Raw genomic sequence first — 18,024 nt, forward strand, 5'->3', positions numbered from 1 at the left:
CCTGGTCCACTGCAAACATCGATTAGGTATTTGACGAGGGAAAGACAGGAAAGGAAAGGAGAGAGACCACATGCCTCCCTCACTCTGCCTGCACACTTGACCTGAGGTGCTAGACTGCAGAGGACTGAAGAAGGGTGATGGAGGACACGGCCAGCATGAGCATGACTCCAGCCCTTGTAAGTAACAGAGGGAGACAAAAGTAGGACGTGAAGAATACTGGAGTTGGAATGAGAAGACCAGAGCTTGAGTGTCAACCTGACTGTCAGCAGAGGAGCCGGGGCACATCCCTTAACTCTCCAGGGCTCCACTCCACTTCAACACAACTGCATAATAAGCTCTCAAACTCCCTTCACCATGAAAACTCTGACCTATGACAGAAAATGATAAAATATGTAAGGCCTAAACAGTACGTTATCAACTGAGACTAATATCTCAGAGAAAACATTTACTAATGCCAGCTGAAAGGATCAGAAGCCTTCCTAATTTAAATAAGAGAATAATAATTCTTGTAGGGTAAAGTAGTATACTAAAATATTAATGTTTTGATGATCTCATTTATTTTACTTGTTTTAGGGTATATTTTAATACAAAGTTAATAAGAGATAAAACTCTTCAATAAATTGTAGCAATATAAAAGAACACTTTTCCCATTTACTATGTTTTAATGTCCTTAAAACTTCTAGACATAATTCTTCCTCCCCAGGTATCTTTCTGACCCTACTAAAAGAAAGTATTTCAGTAACACAACTTAATGTATTAAATAATATACATCTTCATAACTAACCCAAAAGACAGTTTTCTAGTAACACTATTAAATTTATGCAAGTATGTAAAGTTAGGACACACACAATCTTAAAATACTTCTATTAATCCTTTAAATATGCAGTAGCTACAGCCTCGCTTCTGCTCTAATTATCTACCCACAGTCTCAAGGTGATTCACAAGTGCCTAGAAATAAAAACCCTTACCATAACATAAATTTCTAACACAAAGGAATAAAAGAGAAACAGTTTATACTTATACCATTGAAGCAGTGACTGAACAAGACAGATCTTCCTGGACTCTGATAAAATATTCCCACAGCAACTCAGAAGACTACTACACATTTTATAAATGATATAAGCCCTGGCTAGTGTGGCTCACTGGATTGAGCACCAGCCTGCAAACCAAAGGGTTGTTGGTTCGATTCCCAGTCAGAGCATGTGCCTGGGCTGTGGGCTAGGTCCTCAGTTCGGGGCACATGAGAGGCAACCACACACTGATATTTCTCTCCCTCTTGCCCCCTCCACCTCTGTCTAAAAAAAATAAATAAAACCTTTAAAAAAGAAATAAAATAACCATGCAATAAAAAGTCTTCCCTGTTGCAAACGACAAAAATTGTCAATAAAACGCATTCACTAAGAAAACTCAGAAAATGGAAGTACTTTTGGTTTTGCATAGAGGTCAGTATGTGAAACAGTGACAAGCAGTGTCCCAGATTAAAAGCATCGTGATTAATCTTATTGAATCTCACACTTTCTAACGGGGCAAGTAGCAACTTGAGTCACAATACAATCTGTTGTTCCTGGTGACTCTCACGTGCTGTCTACATATGTGGTGGGATCTGGAAGCAGGGTACTGGAATCACTGCAGGCTGAGCGAGCCCTGTTTAACTCACTTAGCATTACTCAAGGATGCACTTTCACACACACCTAGGAAGCTGACAACACCTCACAGGCAGCGACCAGCAACACGGCAGGACCTGGAACTCACCCACAGGCACAACAGAAATAACCAGCTCCTGGGAAAACTGGGTCCTTAAGTCTGACATCATCAATGGACTGCTTATTTGAATAAAACGACTTCAGCTGTTCCCATAATCACCTTTTACTAAACTGCATTTAACATTTGCCCAGAGCGTTTATCAACAACCAGATGAAAATTATCATCGCACCTGCTACAGATGCTGATGCTCTGTGAATACGCGCACCGTACTACAGGAGAGGGCTCTTAGAAAATCAAATCTCTGCAAGTATGACTTCCCTGAGTAGCAAGTACGCTTTTTAAAAAATTAGCTGAAATTAAAATTATTTTGTGCCCTGCTTTATTTTATTTTTGGTTTCCAGGAAGCTCAGATTTGACTGTGATGTTTGATTACTGTTGTTTCCTTTTTCTAGTTTTAATACTACGGTATTCCCCTGGTACTAATTCTCTATTCATGCAATTATTTTAGAACTTATGGACCTGTTATAAGCTGACTCAAATACTTCATGGAACAAAGCATGAAATAAATGACTAACACAGCATTTTATTTATTCCCCAGAACTATGAACAGAATGATTAATGTCATCATTTTAGAATAGATCCAAACAAAAGAGGTTGATACATAAAATGTATAGAAAAATAACCCATTAAATTTAAAGAGCAAAGTAAATGAACAAACAGAACAGAAACAGACTCACAGATATTGAGATCAGACCGACAATTGCCAGAGGGGCAGGGGGTTCAGGGGCTGGTTGAAAGTGGTGAAGGGATTAAGAAGTGCAAACTGGTAGTCACAGAATATTCAGGGGAATGTCGAGGACAGTACAGGAAATACGGTCAGTAGTACTGTAATAACTACGTATGGGACCAGGTGGATGCTGGAAATATGAGGGGGACCACTTCCTAAAGTATATAATTGTCTAACCACTCTGTTGTACACCTGAAATTAATATAAAATAATATTAAGTGTAAACTGTAATTGAAATTTTTTTAAATGACTCAATAAATAATGCCTTCAAAAGTTAAAAAAAAAAAAACAGAAAATGACCCCTTATATTTTCTTAACCCCATGGATATAGAAAATAAATAAATATTAAACATACATTCAGGACTTACGCAAAAACACAATTCTCACATGTGAAAACAACCAACAAACAAACAGATTCCAAATTATGACCTGAACTTCTACAGCTCACTTCTTCACCAGAATTACTGAAAAGAGACACTAGACAAATATCTAAAAGGTGTATGTTTAACAAGTTAAATACTTGAAGATAATAAACCATAAGAAAAGTATTACTACCACTGTACAGTCTGACTAGATGAAGTGGGGAGAAAAATGATTCTTTAAAAAGAAAGAGGTAAAGTATTAGTCCATAATAATTTATGAATTCAGAAACAATTTTCAAATAATAAAAAGTTCATGTCAAAAAATGTAAATGTAACATGTGACAATAATTTTTTACTTAGTAAAATAAAAGTAGCTACTTCTGTTCATTTTCATGAAACTCTTCACCAAATCATCAATACACATATTTTAAAAAATATAAAACCTTTTATTTATCTCAAGAATAATTTTTGCAAGAACTTAGCTCCTTTATAAATAGTACTTTGAAAGAAAAAGTACCTTTTCTTAAACAAGGATATCGAAATAATTTTACAATTCCATAGTCATCAGCTGTAACTAAAACTTGGCCCATATAGTTTCCATCTACTGAATTTATATCATTGGTATCTGAATACTTGGGCAAAATTCCATTTACTTCAAGGCCTGAAACACATGTCCATGAAGCCCAGTGAACACCTTTTATTTCTTCTTTATTTGTCACTTCTCTTCCTCCTAAAAATAAATCAGTCTTAATTTAATAAGTTACTTCATCTGATTTTTACTGAAGCATAAATTGTACTACTAACATGGTAAACCCCCGTATTTATATAGCTTCCTACTCCAGTTAAAATAGAATACATGAATAGGTAGGTAAAGACGGTAAGGAGGGAGGAAAATGGAATGCTAGAAATTTTTAAAGAGCAGAGTTATACTGATTCAGAGACACACACAGGTCTGATTATGATGTAGCTTCGCAGGTTCACCCTGTGGAGAATAAAGCTAGACCCTATTACAATCATGCTACGCATCAGTCACAACAGGGGAAGCTAGAAGAAAAAGTCAAAGCTGGAAGGAAGTGGCAAATTAAGTATTAAAAAAGAAACCTAAGAAGATACTATGATCGAGAAAAAGAACTTTTGAAAAGGACTGAGAAGGAAAGACGAGTGAGAAGCTACACACTTACATTAGGTAACAGGACTTTAGTGTTGACTGAATCTTCATTACATACAGATCATTAATAAAAATACTTTTAAGGAAATGCATTAATTTATGTATCTACTTTTGTCAAATACATTATTAGAAAACAGCAACTAAATTCACTAAGCATCATACTTAATAAAGTACTAAGAATATTTTGTTCTGGTTTTATTCTTTTTAAATCTGTGATGAAAACTTTCTCAAATTTAATTTTAGCTATACTTTTACTATTTGCAAAGTTAGCCCTAGCTAGTGTAGTTCAGTGGATTGAGTGCGGGCTGCAAACCAAAGGATCATAGGTTCGATTCCCAGTCAGGGCACATGCCTGGGTTGCAGGTTGGGTTGCTAGTGGGGGCCATGTGAGAGGAAACCACACATTGATGTTTCTATCCCTCTCTCTCATTCTCTTCCTCTCTCTCTAAAATAAATAAAATTAAAAAAATATTTGCAAAGTTTGAGGTAACCACAAAAACCCAAACAACTGTGGTTAGATATTTGTAGCAATTATATTTAATTAGTTCCATCCATAAAAATGGCATTTTTGACTTTGTAACACATACAAGGACTTTACCATACACTACTCACATGATATGGAATTCAACATAAACAAGGTTTTAGATCCTCTAAGCAAAGAAGTTTATTAAGAGCTAAAAGGACTTCAATATAACAGGGCAGCCTTACAGAAAAGATCACAATGCCCTAAGTATTAGCTTGGATCTTCACTGATTTGCTATTATCAAATTTAACTTACTCAGCTTCTAGTGAAATCCTAAAACATTTTATAGGCACTAACAATCTATAAATTATAAGTAATGTATTAGACACCTTTACCTGGCATCCTATAAAAAAGTCTTCTGCCATCTCCATCATTTGTCTGTAGATACCTGCTGTCTGAGGACCAGTCCAGGTGAGTGATGAAACTAAGTGACCCCACGCATTCCCCGATTTTTTTATAACGCTGAGCAACTCCATAAATATCCACTGAGCCGTCATTGCACCCAACAGCAAGGTAAGTTCCATCTGGTGAGTATTTTAACTCATGAATTGCTTCCTTCCTATCTTTAATATGTACGACTTCTGTCATATCTCTGTAAAGAAAAAGAAACAGACCATATGAAAAAGTCACTACAAAATTAGTTAAATATCCAAATGTGTCTAAAATGACTGTGAGGCTGTATCAAGTACTTATAAACCATAAAACAAATATAAATGATACAAGTAGTATTAATTAAGAAATCATTATTTTTGCTGAACAGATATATATGAATATAATATGTGCTGGAAAGAGGGGAAAATGCTAAATTTCAGTTCCTACATTACTTCAAGTAGTTTAGAGATTCAGACTAAAATTTATGGAGCCATACAATATAGGAAATAAGTCACAAATACTGAGTTTATGAAAAATGCTTCATTACTAACACCATAATTTTCAAACAAGTACTTATAATGAGCCAAAGTATGCAAAATCACATTGAGGGGGAAGAAAAAGGAAGAACTGATTTGTATTACTTAGGTAACACATTTGAATACATATCTTTATATAATTATAATTAGTGATTTTTATTTCAACCTCTTTGACCTTTTTTAACAGAATGCCAATTCTTCCCAATTAGGCACATATTGACAAATGAATTTAAATATTTGTTCAATGATGCCTTGTAACTGAGTTTCCAAAATGATACAAGTATTGTAAATAGCCACAAAAATGGACACACTTAGTTTAACACCAGTGAGTTTCCAAAGTTGTGGAGTTGGTGGACAGGGGAGAAGACAGAGGTGGCCAGGGAAAAAGGGCAGGATAAAGAGGAATTCCTACTTTCAATGAATGCCAGGGTCTTTTTTTTCCCCCATATAAATTTTGCGTTATCAATGTGAAATGCTCCAAGTAGATGATTTCAAAACAGAAGACTGAATGGACATTTTTACAATTTTTAACAGTTTCTCAATGGACAACTGAAAGCAATCCACCTCAAATGTTGACTCAGTGTTTCATCCAGTAACACTACTTACTTTGTTTTACACACATAAAACATAAACTCATCTTCTGTGAGCGATGGATGCAAAGTAATGATAGTTTATAACTGATAAGATGTGGTGAGTGCTCAAACGATGTGTGTGAAGTTCTCTAGGAAGTACTGAAAAAAGGGTTAAAGACTCGATTAAAGCAGGCAGGGACGAGGAAGAGCAGTACATATGTTAGGTGTAAGAGCGGAGGAGTTGCCTGGGTGTGAGAGAGGAGGGAAGGTTTTCCAGGAAGACACGGCACGAGCAAAGCATGGGAGCCTCTGGCACAGAGCGGGCAATAGAATGTGGACACAAGAACAAATGGGAAAGTTAGAGACTGTTGGGGTTAGAGAGAGATCTAATAAACTGCCAAAGAGTCTGGGCTTTACCATGGTGTTAGTCATGTAAAGACAGAGGTGAAAACCAGCCCTTTAGCCAGAGGAAGGTGAGCTTACCTAGGGACAAAATACAAAGTGGGAGAAAGAGAAAAGCAGAAAGCCCAGGTCTGAGCTTTGAGGCATTCCAGTATTTACTGGGTAGGCAGAAGAGAATGAGCCTACAGAGAAAACGGAGCCAGAAAAGTAGGCTGGAAAAAACAAAGAGAACTAATACCCAAAGGCAGGGAAGAGAAAGTTTTGAGAAGGAGCAAGTAGCTAAGGGGGTCAGATACTGCTGAGAATTTTACAAGAAAACTGAAAAATGTCTCCTGTCTTAGGTAACAGGGTACTTGTTAGGGAGGGCTCTTCAATGAAAGATGGAGGCAAAAGCTGCATTGGAATGGGGACAGAAAGCTGATAACTACAAGAAAAGAGAGTCAATTAGGCAGTTTTTTCAAAATTTTACTGTGAAAGAGGGAAAATGTGATATAACTGGAGAAGGACTTAAATTTTAGGTAGGAATTTTAAGATAAAACTTATTTGAACATTTTTTGGGGGGGAAGAAGAGACAAAAAAATTTGATGTGAAAAAATAGACATATACACAGAGTTACCTTTGTAAAATCAGGAAACAACTTTTGAAATGTATTATTCCTAAGACAATAGGGGTAAAATATAAATAGGTTAAAAAATTTTAAATGTGTATAATTAGTTAGGGAAAACTATCCCAATCCTTTTAAATTAGATATAACACGGTAGTGAAATTGTCAGGGGGAGACGAGTGGCTAGCCGCTGGTGGAATCTAAAATGGCAACGCTCATGTTTTTACGACTAGCCTACCCCAAGCCCTGCAGGAAACCTCACTCCGTCTCCAGCACTTTCTTAACTGCTGGGTCTCCATCTCTGCCACGGAAGTCTCCCTAGCTATTCACGGAATGAATGAATGTCTCTGAGGAGCTCGATGTTGATAGTGCAGCTAGCTCACCACAGATCAGTTTCGTGTGTCTGTCTTCTAATTAGAAAAATAATTCTGATCTTTCACTTGACTCCATGATATTAGTGTTTTTTTTAAAATATAAAATTGTTAACATTTTTTACCACAAGGGAAAGAGATGGTCTAGGAAGTTACGTGACTGTGCCCTGACATGTTACCTTGTACCCAAATTTAACCACCAGTGTGTTAAATTCTCATCTACTTTGTGTCCCTCCAACCGCAACATAACCTCTCCTGTGAGGTTATGCTTACTTAACTGCTATACTGACGAACTTGCTTTATGTTAAGCAAACTAAGGAGAAATAATGACCAGGTAGATTTAGAAGGATTGAGACTATTTGGTGAGCTAGAATCTTGTGGTTGAACTACAAATACATTTAATAGTTATTATAACTATTCCAATAATCCTGTCAGCAATTTTGGACTGAGTCGCTAAAATATGGACTTATTAGATATAACAGGTTAGCCAAGTTCTTGCAAACAATAATTAAAAAGGTAAGTCTTAAAAAAAAAATAATGACTTTTTAATGCAACAAGCTATATGATAGGAACTCCAAAGTATTTCGTATGCATATTAAATTCTTGGTTGCAAAACAACACAAATATACTGGATACCAGTAAATTTTACACTTTTTAAAATGGTTGAAATGGTAAATTTTACATTTTATCACAATAAAATTTAAGGAAAAATCCCAGCATATCTCACTCTAAAAACTTGGCCCAGAAAGGAGTCAGCTTCTATAGAAACTAAGAAGTACAAGAGAACATGTTGCATCTGAAAAAGCAAAAGATATGAAAGAAAGAGCTTGAGGTAGAAGTAAATAGGCTGGAGAGATGGGCACTACAGGCTACGTGAATTAAGAATTATGAACTTTATCCTAAGGACAGTATACGGCTTTTACCATACTTTAGAAAGAGGAGGGATGAAAATGAATGTGTTTTAAAAGGCATCGCTACAGCTGCAGAGTGAAGAAGGTTTTCAGGAAAGTGAAACGGGAGGTAAGGAAACCAGCTGCGATGCTATCCCATCAGTCCAGTTAGGAGATGGCGGAAGCCTACACAAGAACACGACTGTGAGCACAGAAGGAAGTAAATTAACTTTCGAGCAATTTAGGAAGTAGATACTTCAGACCTCTGTGACTAATTAGACAAAGAAGGCAACAGAAAGAAATGAATTATAGTTTCTGGATTGGGCAATTAGGTGGACGGTCCTACCACTCACTGAGCTAGAGAAGAAAGACTTCATAAGTACTTACCCTTGGAACACATCTGGATGTATACCAGTTCTTTAAAAATGTTTAAATTGATTTGAAAAAGGGAGAGAGAGAGGAGGGGGAGAGAAGGAGGGAGGGGGGAAGAGAGAGAGAGAAAGAGAACCTCCCCTAGTTGATGCACTCATCCAGGCATTCGTTGGTGGACTCCTACATGTGCCTCGCGCCCAGGGGATGGAACATGAAACCCCGGTGCAGCGGGATGACGCCCCAACCAGCTGAGCCACCTGGCCAGGGCTATAGCACATGTTTTAATGGCTGTATAAAACTCAATGGAATGTACCATACTATAATTCAACACTAGATGTTAATCGCTTTAACAAATTTTTCAAACTTTTGCAATGACCCAACAAAGGAAGAAAAGTAGGAATTTTTTTCCTACATAAAATATGTTTTTTCAAAACATAAAGCTGCACACAACAAAGTAACTCATTTTTAAAGCCTCAATGTCCCTCCACCCTGTCCCCTTCAATGGCAGAGGATCATTACTGAAAATCAATACTACCAAGGAAAGTGAGGACCCAACAAATGTGTAGTTCAAGTTTTAGCTATAATCTACTAAGCATTCTTAACCTCTAAACTAAGGTTTCTAAGTTAGCATAATTTTCTGTCAAAGCCATTTTTATAAATATATTTCCATATTTAATAAAACTAATATACAAATTAATAAAAAAGAAAATGGGTAGAAACAATGATTATACAGTCTACCTCACTTAGAAAGGCTGTTTCTGCTTCCACCCTAATACCATACCTTACTCTAAGTACCGTGAACGAGCCATCCTTCATTCCAAGGGCAAGATGGATTCCATCCACATTCACCGCTGCACAGCGAATCGGTTCTTCCATATTACACCTTGCTATTAATGCATGATCTACTAGGCTCCATAACCTGTAACATTTCATTAAAGTAAAAGAACAGTTAACTAGTGTATGCTTAAAAAGTGATAGACTCTTTGAAAAGATTTTGGTTAAAATAACAATCTCATTCTAAGATAAGTCTAGATTTTTAAATGTATGCTTCGTGGCAAGGAATTCTTTAAAATTTTTATTTGATTTTGCAGAGAGAGAGGAGGGGGAAGAGAGAAGGAGAGAGAAGCATCACTGTTGTTCCACTTATTTATATACTCGTTGGTTGTTTCTGGTTATGTGCCTAACCAGGGATCAAACCTGCAACCTTGGCACATCTGCACGATGCTCCAACCAACTGAGCTACCTGGCCAGGGCCAAGGAATTCTCATCTATGAAAACAGAAATACTGTTCATACTTGGTATGATGATGGTTGACAGAACAATTTAATGACATGAATTTTTAATTTTTCCCATCATTCATTTTAGGTAGATGGTTTCCACCCTGATCAAAGGAAGATCTAGATGTAGTACCGTGGGACATGGTATATACCATGTGTATGGTCCTTCGAATGAAGACAGCAAATTCAGAGTCTGTTTCAGACTCTAATGTTAAACATCTATGACCAAAAGGTAAACATACCCATTGTTTGAAAATTAATATTATACTTCCAAATAACCTAAAACTAATGAAAATTAGTTAATATTTTGAAGTAAGCTATAACAAAACTGTTTTACATCAAATCTTCTGGGATATAGCTGAAGTAGTACTTAGGGAGAACTCTGCAGGCATTATAAAATCAACGTGGCAACTTAATGAACTGGCAAAGATCAGTAAAACTACATAGATTCTTAACTATTTTTATGACACTATCTTTTTGTTTTGGGTTTGTTTTCCTTTTCTTTTTAAAAGCCTCTAAGTTCTAAGGCGTCCAGGAACCACTGGAGAAACAGAAGCGCGGTGTCTGTACACTCTGTAAAGCAACACCTAGAGGCACACCACCAGTGCCCCAGCAGCTCCACCAGCCCTGCCGGGACTGCCTGGCCTCAGCTGCACCTGCGGGCTGCAACGGGCTGTGAGGTGTTGGTCTCCTGCGGCTCAGCGGCATGGGCACTGAGCACAGACACAAGAAGTCTCTACAATGGGTAAAGTCACGTGGCCGCCCCAGCTCCAGGAGAAGGTGTGGCAGGAGCCTGGCAGCAGAGCCCCACAGCACCACTTCGAGAAAACGGCCTTTCGGTAGAGGGAGGCAAGCCACACTTTACGACACCACTGGGGAGGGTGGGCTGGACCACGTGGGTGGCCGAGGCCTGCAGGTCACACTACTCACTTTAGCAGACACAGCAAAGCGGGGAGGGGAACACGGGGCAGGTGGCCACACAGCAGTATCTTTCAACAAAACTATGTATATGTTGCCATCTTACAGGAAAAATGATTTTGTATATTGTTTTTATATCTAAGAAAATATGCTAAATTCTTTTTAATTCTTTTTTAAAAGATTTTACTTATTTATTTTTAGAGAGGGGAAAGGAGAAAGAGAGGGAGAGGATCATCAATGTGTGGTTGCTCCTCACACACCCCTACTGGGGACCTGGCCCTGGGAATGTGCCCTGACTGGGAATCCAATCAGCGACCGTTTGGTTCTCAGGCCGACACTCAGTCCACTGAGTCACACCAGTCAAGGCAAGATGTTTTAATCCTAATAATTTCTCTGTGTCTTCCTTTCAATGTTTTACATATACAACCATAAAACCTGCAAATGACAGTTGTTTCTTCTCTTCCAATCCAAGTATCTATATCTCTCTTTACATGTAAATATATGCATATCACATATAAATAGTATTTGGCCTTCCTGTGCTGACAAAACTTCCAGTCTACAGCTGAATATAACAGGGAAAAACAAAATGGTGAAAGCGGAAATCATAGTCTTCTTCCTGATTTCTAAGGAAAATTTTTCATGTTTTAATGTTTATTGAAGACTTTCTATGCTCTGTCACAGGGGTCAGCACACCACAGCCTGTGGGCCAAAGTGAGCCCGCTGCCTGTTTTTGTACCATCTGCAAGCTACAAACAATTTTTATATTTTTAAATGGTTGGAAAAAATTAAAAGAATAACATTTTGACACATAAGAGAATTCATGGAATTCAAATACCTAACTCAAGCTTTTGTTTGCACACACGTGTGTGCATATTGTCTACAGCTGCTCTTACACTACGGAGGCACAGCCGAGTCTCTCAGTGGAGAGCAGACGGCAGACAGTGCGTGACACTGACGTCACTCTGCACTGCTCCTTCAGCACCCTAGACTTCAGTGACACAGCTATGACTTTATAGAATTGAGTGCCACCTGTATTATATGGGGACATTTTATTAGTTTCTAGTGCATGCCTATCATGTCAAAACAAGAAAAAAAAACAAGTAAACTTTGAGTGTTGCATTTTTTAAGGCACAGCGGAGATGAATTATACAGTTACTGAATAAGATGGCAAAGCACTGTGTTTAGTATGCAATGACACGTTTATCCATCCTAAAAGAAGAAAAATACGCATTATTACCAGACTAGGCACTCATCACCATATTTTCAACTCACAGGAAAGCAATGGTCAGAAAAAATACGAAATCTAACACAAAATATCTCATTGCAGCAGAATTTCTTTAAAATTTAAAAATTACAATGAAGTTTCAACAAAAGTAAGTTTCTGGGTGGCTCATTTGTTAGCCAAGCAAACAAAGGTGTTTATTAGTAAAGGATTAACTAAATTATTTTCAATTGCAGCAACTGAGGAAATACATCCAAACAAAATAAAATTGAAGACTATTAGCTTTTCGGTGAGAACAGTTGTTCAAAGAGCTCAGAGTACTGGGAACAACACCAACAGTTGATTAAAAAACAAGGCAAATAATTTTGAGTGGTTGGTTTTTCTTGAATCTTGATGGGTTAACAGATGTTACAGATACTACTCAGTTGTTTATTTCAGGTGTCAATGCCAAATTTGCAGTGAAGAGCAAATGGCTTCTATGACTAGTCTGTGTGGAAAAACTCCAGGCTAGAACATTCTCAAAGACATCCATGAGAAAGCACTAATCTAACACCATGTAAAGTGGAATCAAATTATGGTGGAAAATATGTATGGGGAAAATGCCTCCGGCTAGTTTATAAAACCTGTGAAAATAAAAGGTGTGGGCACTACTTACACAGCCAGCCAGATGTTTCTCCAGGAAAATGGGTTTTTGGGGGAAGAAGAATTGCAACTGGGGATGTGTGGTCTAATGGCAAACCGCACACAAGTCCAGACAAACAAAGGGAAGGAAACTGTTTTACAGAGAAGTTGGGGGAGTTATTAAAAACAAAGAGTTCTTCCTATTGGCCTCTGTGACCACAGGGCATGAGGGCTCCCCCTTCTGGCCTCCTGACTTCATTTTCAATGAGGTTTCTGTTGACAAATTTTTACAAAGCCTGTGAATTCACTGCATTATTCTTATGTAAGTATTCTGCTAAAAAAAATTAAATCATGTTTTTGAATCAACAGCGTTAACCATGAGCTTCAATAGCTTTTGTGGATTTAATCTGTCAGCTCTGAATTTTTGTCAGTAATACAAGTTAAAAATTCTAACTTGCCATACTAAAAAGCAATTTAATGGCTTAGCAGTAGTAAAGTTTTATTATAATATTTTGATCTCACAGCTAAGAATAAAATTTTTCTGAACCATAGCTGCTCTCAACTACTATTATTAAACAGTGAATAGCTTTGGAAATTAGCTTTTGCTACAGACGTGATACTGTTTCCTAATGAATTCAATCTAGAATTATAAGGCAAAAGCAGCACTTACATGTGCAACTAGTACTGCGATGCAGTTACCTGGACAACAACCAATGCTGTTTGAATAACAACATCAAGCTGCTTTATACACTCCCTGTGCTATCAAAACTTGAAGCAAGAAACAAGATCTCCATTCCCACGCACATTTGCAGGGGATGTATTTTCAGAGCCCGATCTGTAGTTCTAGCTGGGTGCACTGGACTGCCTTCCATGGGAGGGCCCCAAGTCTTAGCCCCTCTGGCCCTCGGGCCCTGGAGAGAGTCATAAACAAAGCCCCAGTTTGTTCAGTGGAAGAAAAAATGCCTTCAGGGCAAAAGTGACTGGCCCACTAGTGGTCCTAAATTCCCATTTTCCTCCATAATTTGGCTGACAGTTCCTTACTATCTTGACTCTTTTTTGAACATTTTTAAGGTGATTTACATTTTAACCAGCATTGTTAGTTGTTTTCAATGGAAGCGTTCTTTCCAGATAACTTGCTCATCAATAATAGAAACAGTAGTTTGAGCAATTACTTTTTAAAAGACTAATTCCCCTTTTTCGAACAGCAATGTAGGAGCTGGTAACAGCAGTTTGTCCAACATGAAAGGAACCACAGAATAGTTCAGAGCAAAGCATACGGGTAGGGGTAACCCGCAGCAACTTCCCACTGGACGGACAAAGAGCTGTGGCATCTCCCACCCCTACAGCTGAAGTAGCACCATGGCAGTGAACAGCACGACTGGTGAACATACCATTCACAAAATATGCAGTTATGCGGAAGGAGTCAAGCTGTATCCCCACTTACTTCTTCCAGTGAAGTAAACCTTACAGAGATCAGAAATTAAACACAAAAAATAAAACTACTAATGTACTAGGAAGGATATATTGAAAAACTTTTTAACTGTGGGGAAGATTATGATAGAAAACTCAAACATCATAAAAGAAAATATTGATAAATTCAGTTACACAGAACAAAATAACAAAAAAACCTTTTTGCATGGTAAAAAAAACAACTAAGCAAAGTAAAAAAGCAAGTAACAAATGGGTGAAAATTGTTTGCAACTTACATCAAAAACAAAAGGTAAATAAATATTCATAATGTATAAAGATCTGTTAAAAATAAAGGAGAAAAGATCTACAGCCCTACAGAAGAAAATGGCAAGAAATGTGAACAGATCATGGAAAGAATTCTAGGGAACCAAACAATCATTTTTTAAACTATTACATGGAAAAAAATTAAGCACTTTTCTGCTCTTCCTGTAAAAATTGTACTCAAGATAACCAAACAGTTGATGAGCAGAAATTCTTTCTTTTTTAGATTTTATTTATTTATTTTTAGAGAGGGAAGGGAGGGAGAAAGAGAGAGAGAGAGAAGCATCAATGTGCGGTTGCTGGGCGCCATGGCCTGCAACCCAGACATGTGCCCTAACTGGGAATCAAACCTGCGACACTTTGGTTTGCAGCCTGCGCTCAATCCACTGAGCTACACCAGCCAGGGCAGTAGAAATTCTCTTTAAGAAATATGCTAGCTAACGAATGAATAAGGAATAATAGACAATAAAGTTACAAGTAACAGATCTACGTCATGTATTCTCAACAGGGGCAATACCACCTCAAAAAGGTTAAAAATTAGTTTTTAGGGATGAAAACCTTAAATATTACAGTGGTTTGTGATTCTCTAAAGGGCCACAGTACAAAAATGAGCATACAGTTCTTTGCAGTGTTAAAATTTCATGGGAGATGTGATTAGGGAAAAAAGTGTCTAAAAAGTATAAGAAAACAATAATTTTTAAAAGGAGGTTTAAAAACACTGATCTAGGTAATAACCATCAGTGGCTGCTAAAACAAAGAAGAACTAAATACAGGGTGGGGGCAAAAGCAGGTTTACAGTTGTAAGTAGGCAAAATACAGTATATTCTTGCATTATTATTTATTATTTATTGTATTACTTTCCATATGAACAACTATAAACCTACTTTTGCCCGACCCTGTATTACACACCATCAAACAGGGACACACGTTACCACCTATAAATAATCTTAGTGAAAATTCAAAACTGCATCTTATCAAACCTCTAGATCTAACTATTTGTTACAAAATACAGGAAAGAGAGGTATTAAAATACACTATGAGTATGCAATTAACCAAATTCAGCACGTGGGGAACTCTAGAAGGCAACTATTTTTTCAAGAAATAAACTGTAAGAAAGGAAAAAAAGGAAAGGAAGCTATACAATAATAGAGATGTAAGGAATAGATCAACAGTTGGAATCTCTGGACCTTACATGGAGCCTAACCCTAAAAAGCTAAAGGAATGCTGTGTGGTATTGTGAAGACGTTTAGAATCACCTTTTAGAGATACAATCAGAAGTACTTACAGATGACATGGGGAATGAAGACAATGACAAAGTGGAAAAAACACCTCAACTCATGCCCCTGACCAGCAGCTCTCCAGCTGCAGTGCACACGTCACAGCTACCTGTCTACAGGGCCTGCTACACCACACAGGGGTGGATGCCTGATACTCGGCCCTGGATACCCGTGAGAATTTGCATTTCTTACAAGTTCCCTGGTAATGCTGATGGTGCTGGTGCAGGAAGCACGCTTTGAGAACCTGTGTCAGAGACAATGGGCTGATTTTTTAACACGCAGAAAGATTCTGTTAGACCCTGTTTTAGAATAATTAGAAAAAGACCAATTAACTAATAGAAAATAGGCAAAGAGCTTGAAGAGGTCACAGTAAAGGAAACATAAATGTCCTCTAAACATATGAAAACATACTCGACACCCTTCAATATGAGAAAAAATTCACATTTTCAAATGATAGCAAGATATTTTTCACCTTCCGGAGCAATAATGCTGGCAAGGGTGTGGGAGAATGCAGTGTCATCCATTGCGACAGGTATGTAAATTGCTCCTGTCTCTATGCAAGGCTATCAGAATTTAAAATGCACATGTTCTTTCAACACTGCTAAGAAATTATCAGAGATAACCATATATACACGGGCACACAATGGCACAGGTATAAGGATATTCATTGGAACTATTGTCTTTCATAGCACGAAACTGGAAGAAACTACACTCACATCAATAATGAATTAGTTGAAATCATTACAGTATATCTATGTAGTGGAATATGATAGGAATTTGAAAAGGTGGAGGTAGCTCATACATTTTGATACGGAACAAATTCCAACTTATGTTTTTAATAGGAAAAAACAACTCTTATAAATAGTGAATTCTATTACTTTCAAGTGCCTATTGACTATGTTTATTTGGTATACACCACAAGTTGATAAAATTTAAATCCATGTATTTTTTAAGGTTTTTCTTTTGTTCATCTGAGGACAAATTCCAGCCTGTACAATGATTTTATAATTTGCTTACCTGACTGAACGATCATCACTTCCAGTCACTGCCAGGGGTTTAGTAGGGTGGACGGCAAGTGCCCAAAGTTCGCCTTCACAGTGCCCTTGCATGATCAGGAAAGGTTTGTTTCTTTCATGCACCACAATTTCAAAAATTTCACTGTCCTGTGTTCCCACTAGAATGTGGTCACCGCGCCAGCACACACTCCTCACAGACAAACCTAGTCGGAAGTGAATTGGATTTAAGAGCAAGGCTGTAACAACAGAATTTCAATGGCTAAATCAATAAAAAGAATCTACAAGTCTGTCGTCCGTGTAACTTTTTTCAACTCCCTGTATTGTCTTCTACAAGGAATGACCCGATCTCCCCACCCTTGTCAACACACACTCTGCCTCCTCATTAGACAGCCCCGGTCACCGTCAGGCGGCTCCTGTCTGCCAAAATCTTCCAGCACAGCTGGCATCATCCAAAAAGTAAGGATTCGGGAACTACCTTTCTAGAACAGTATTTATTTATCACTTGCAATAATCTGGCTTTTCATGTGTCTATACTTCATTTCTTCAATCTGCCCATAAAATCTTGAAGGAAAAAAGACTTCTACTTCTTCTATCTAACTCCACAATTCCTTTTGGGAAAGCTAGTCTCTCGCGGGTTTCTTATCTATGCAATCCGACCAACACAGAGGTGCTGTGTACAAAGGTTCCTCCAACACACACACACTTTTTTTTAGCAGTTTATTTGCTCCAGTTGCATCTCACACTCTAATAGTAAAATATTTCCAAGACCCACGGTTATCAAGGAAGTGCCCACCACCTCACTCTGCAGGTCCACTGTAACAGTCATTAGACATGTGAAAGATTCCTTGTCGTAACAGTAAACCCAGACCGTCACTACACAAAATTTCTCCAGTTGAAGAATTTCAATTAAATGTATACAGTTTAAAAGGGTAATCTAAGTCTCATTTATATTTACAAAACATACATTTATGTTCACTGAAAGAGACAGATAATCCTTGCTATATTTAGAATTTGCCTAGTAATAAGATACTTGTTTTGTTATTACCTTTGTATCCCTGGTCTGTTTCCCTGAGATCAATCACAGTAATTGGTTTAAAAGTTAAATCCCAAAGACGAATACAGCCATCTCTGCCACCAGTAGCAAAGCCTTCTTCAGAAGCATTCATGCTAAAAATCCCTGCCTAGAAGAGGAAATAATTTATATTTTAAGAAAATCTACTGTATGAAGGTAGAAACCCACTTTAAAAGATTTTGATGTGACAAAGAAATAAACAAATGCATCACAGAACACCAATGAAA

The 18,024-nt window shown here is 37.5% G+C and overlaps 1 protein-coding gene across 1 annotated transcript in view; it reads right to left on the minus strand.

The window, feature by feature from the left end:
- Window positions 1-18,024, minus strand: part of EML5 (EMAP like 5) — a 116,655-nt gene that overhangs the window by 73,615 nt on the left and 25,016 nt on the right. The window contains 5 exon segments of the mRNA XM_028508137.2: window positions 3,371-3,583; window positions 4,880-5,136; window positions 9,445-9,582; window positions 16,727-16,928; window positions 17,771-17,906. Of these exon segments, the coding sequence (XP_028363938.1) occupies window positions 3,371-3,583; window positions 4,880-5,136; window positions 9,445-9,582; window positions 16,727-16,928; window positions 17,771-17,906 (946 nt within the window).

The sequence above is a fragment of the Phyllostomus discolor genome, chromosome 1, assembly GCF_004126475.2.
Source record: "Phyllostomus discolor isolate MPI-MPIP mPhyDis1 chromosome 1, mPhyDis1.pri.v3, whole genome shotgun sequence".
Lineage (NCBI taxonomy): Eukaryota > Metazoa > Chordata > Mammalia > Chiroptera > Phyllostomidae > Phyllostomus > Phyllostomus discolor.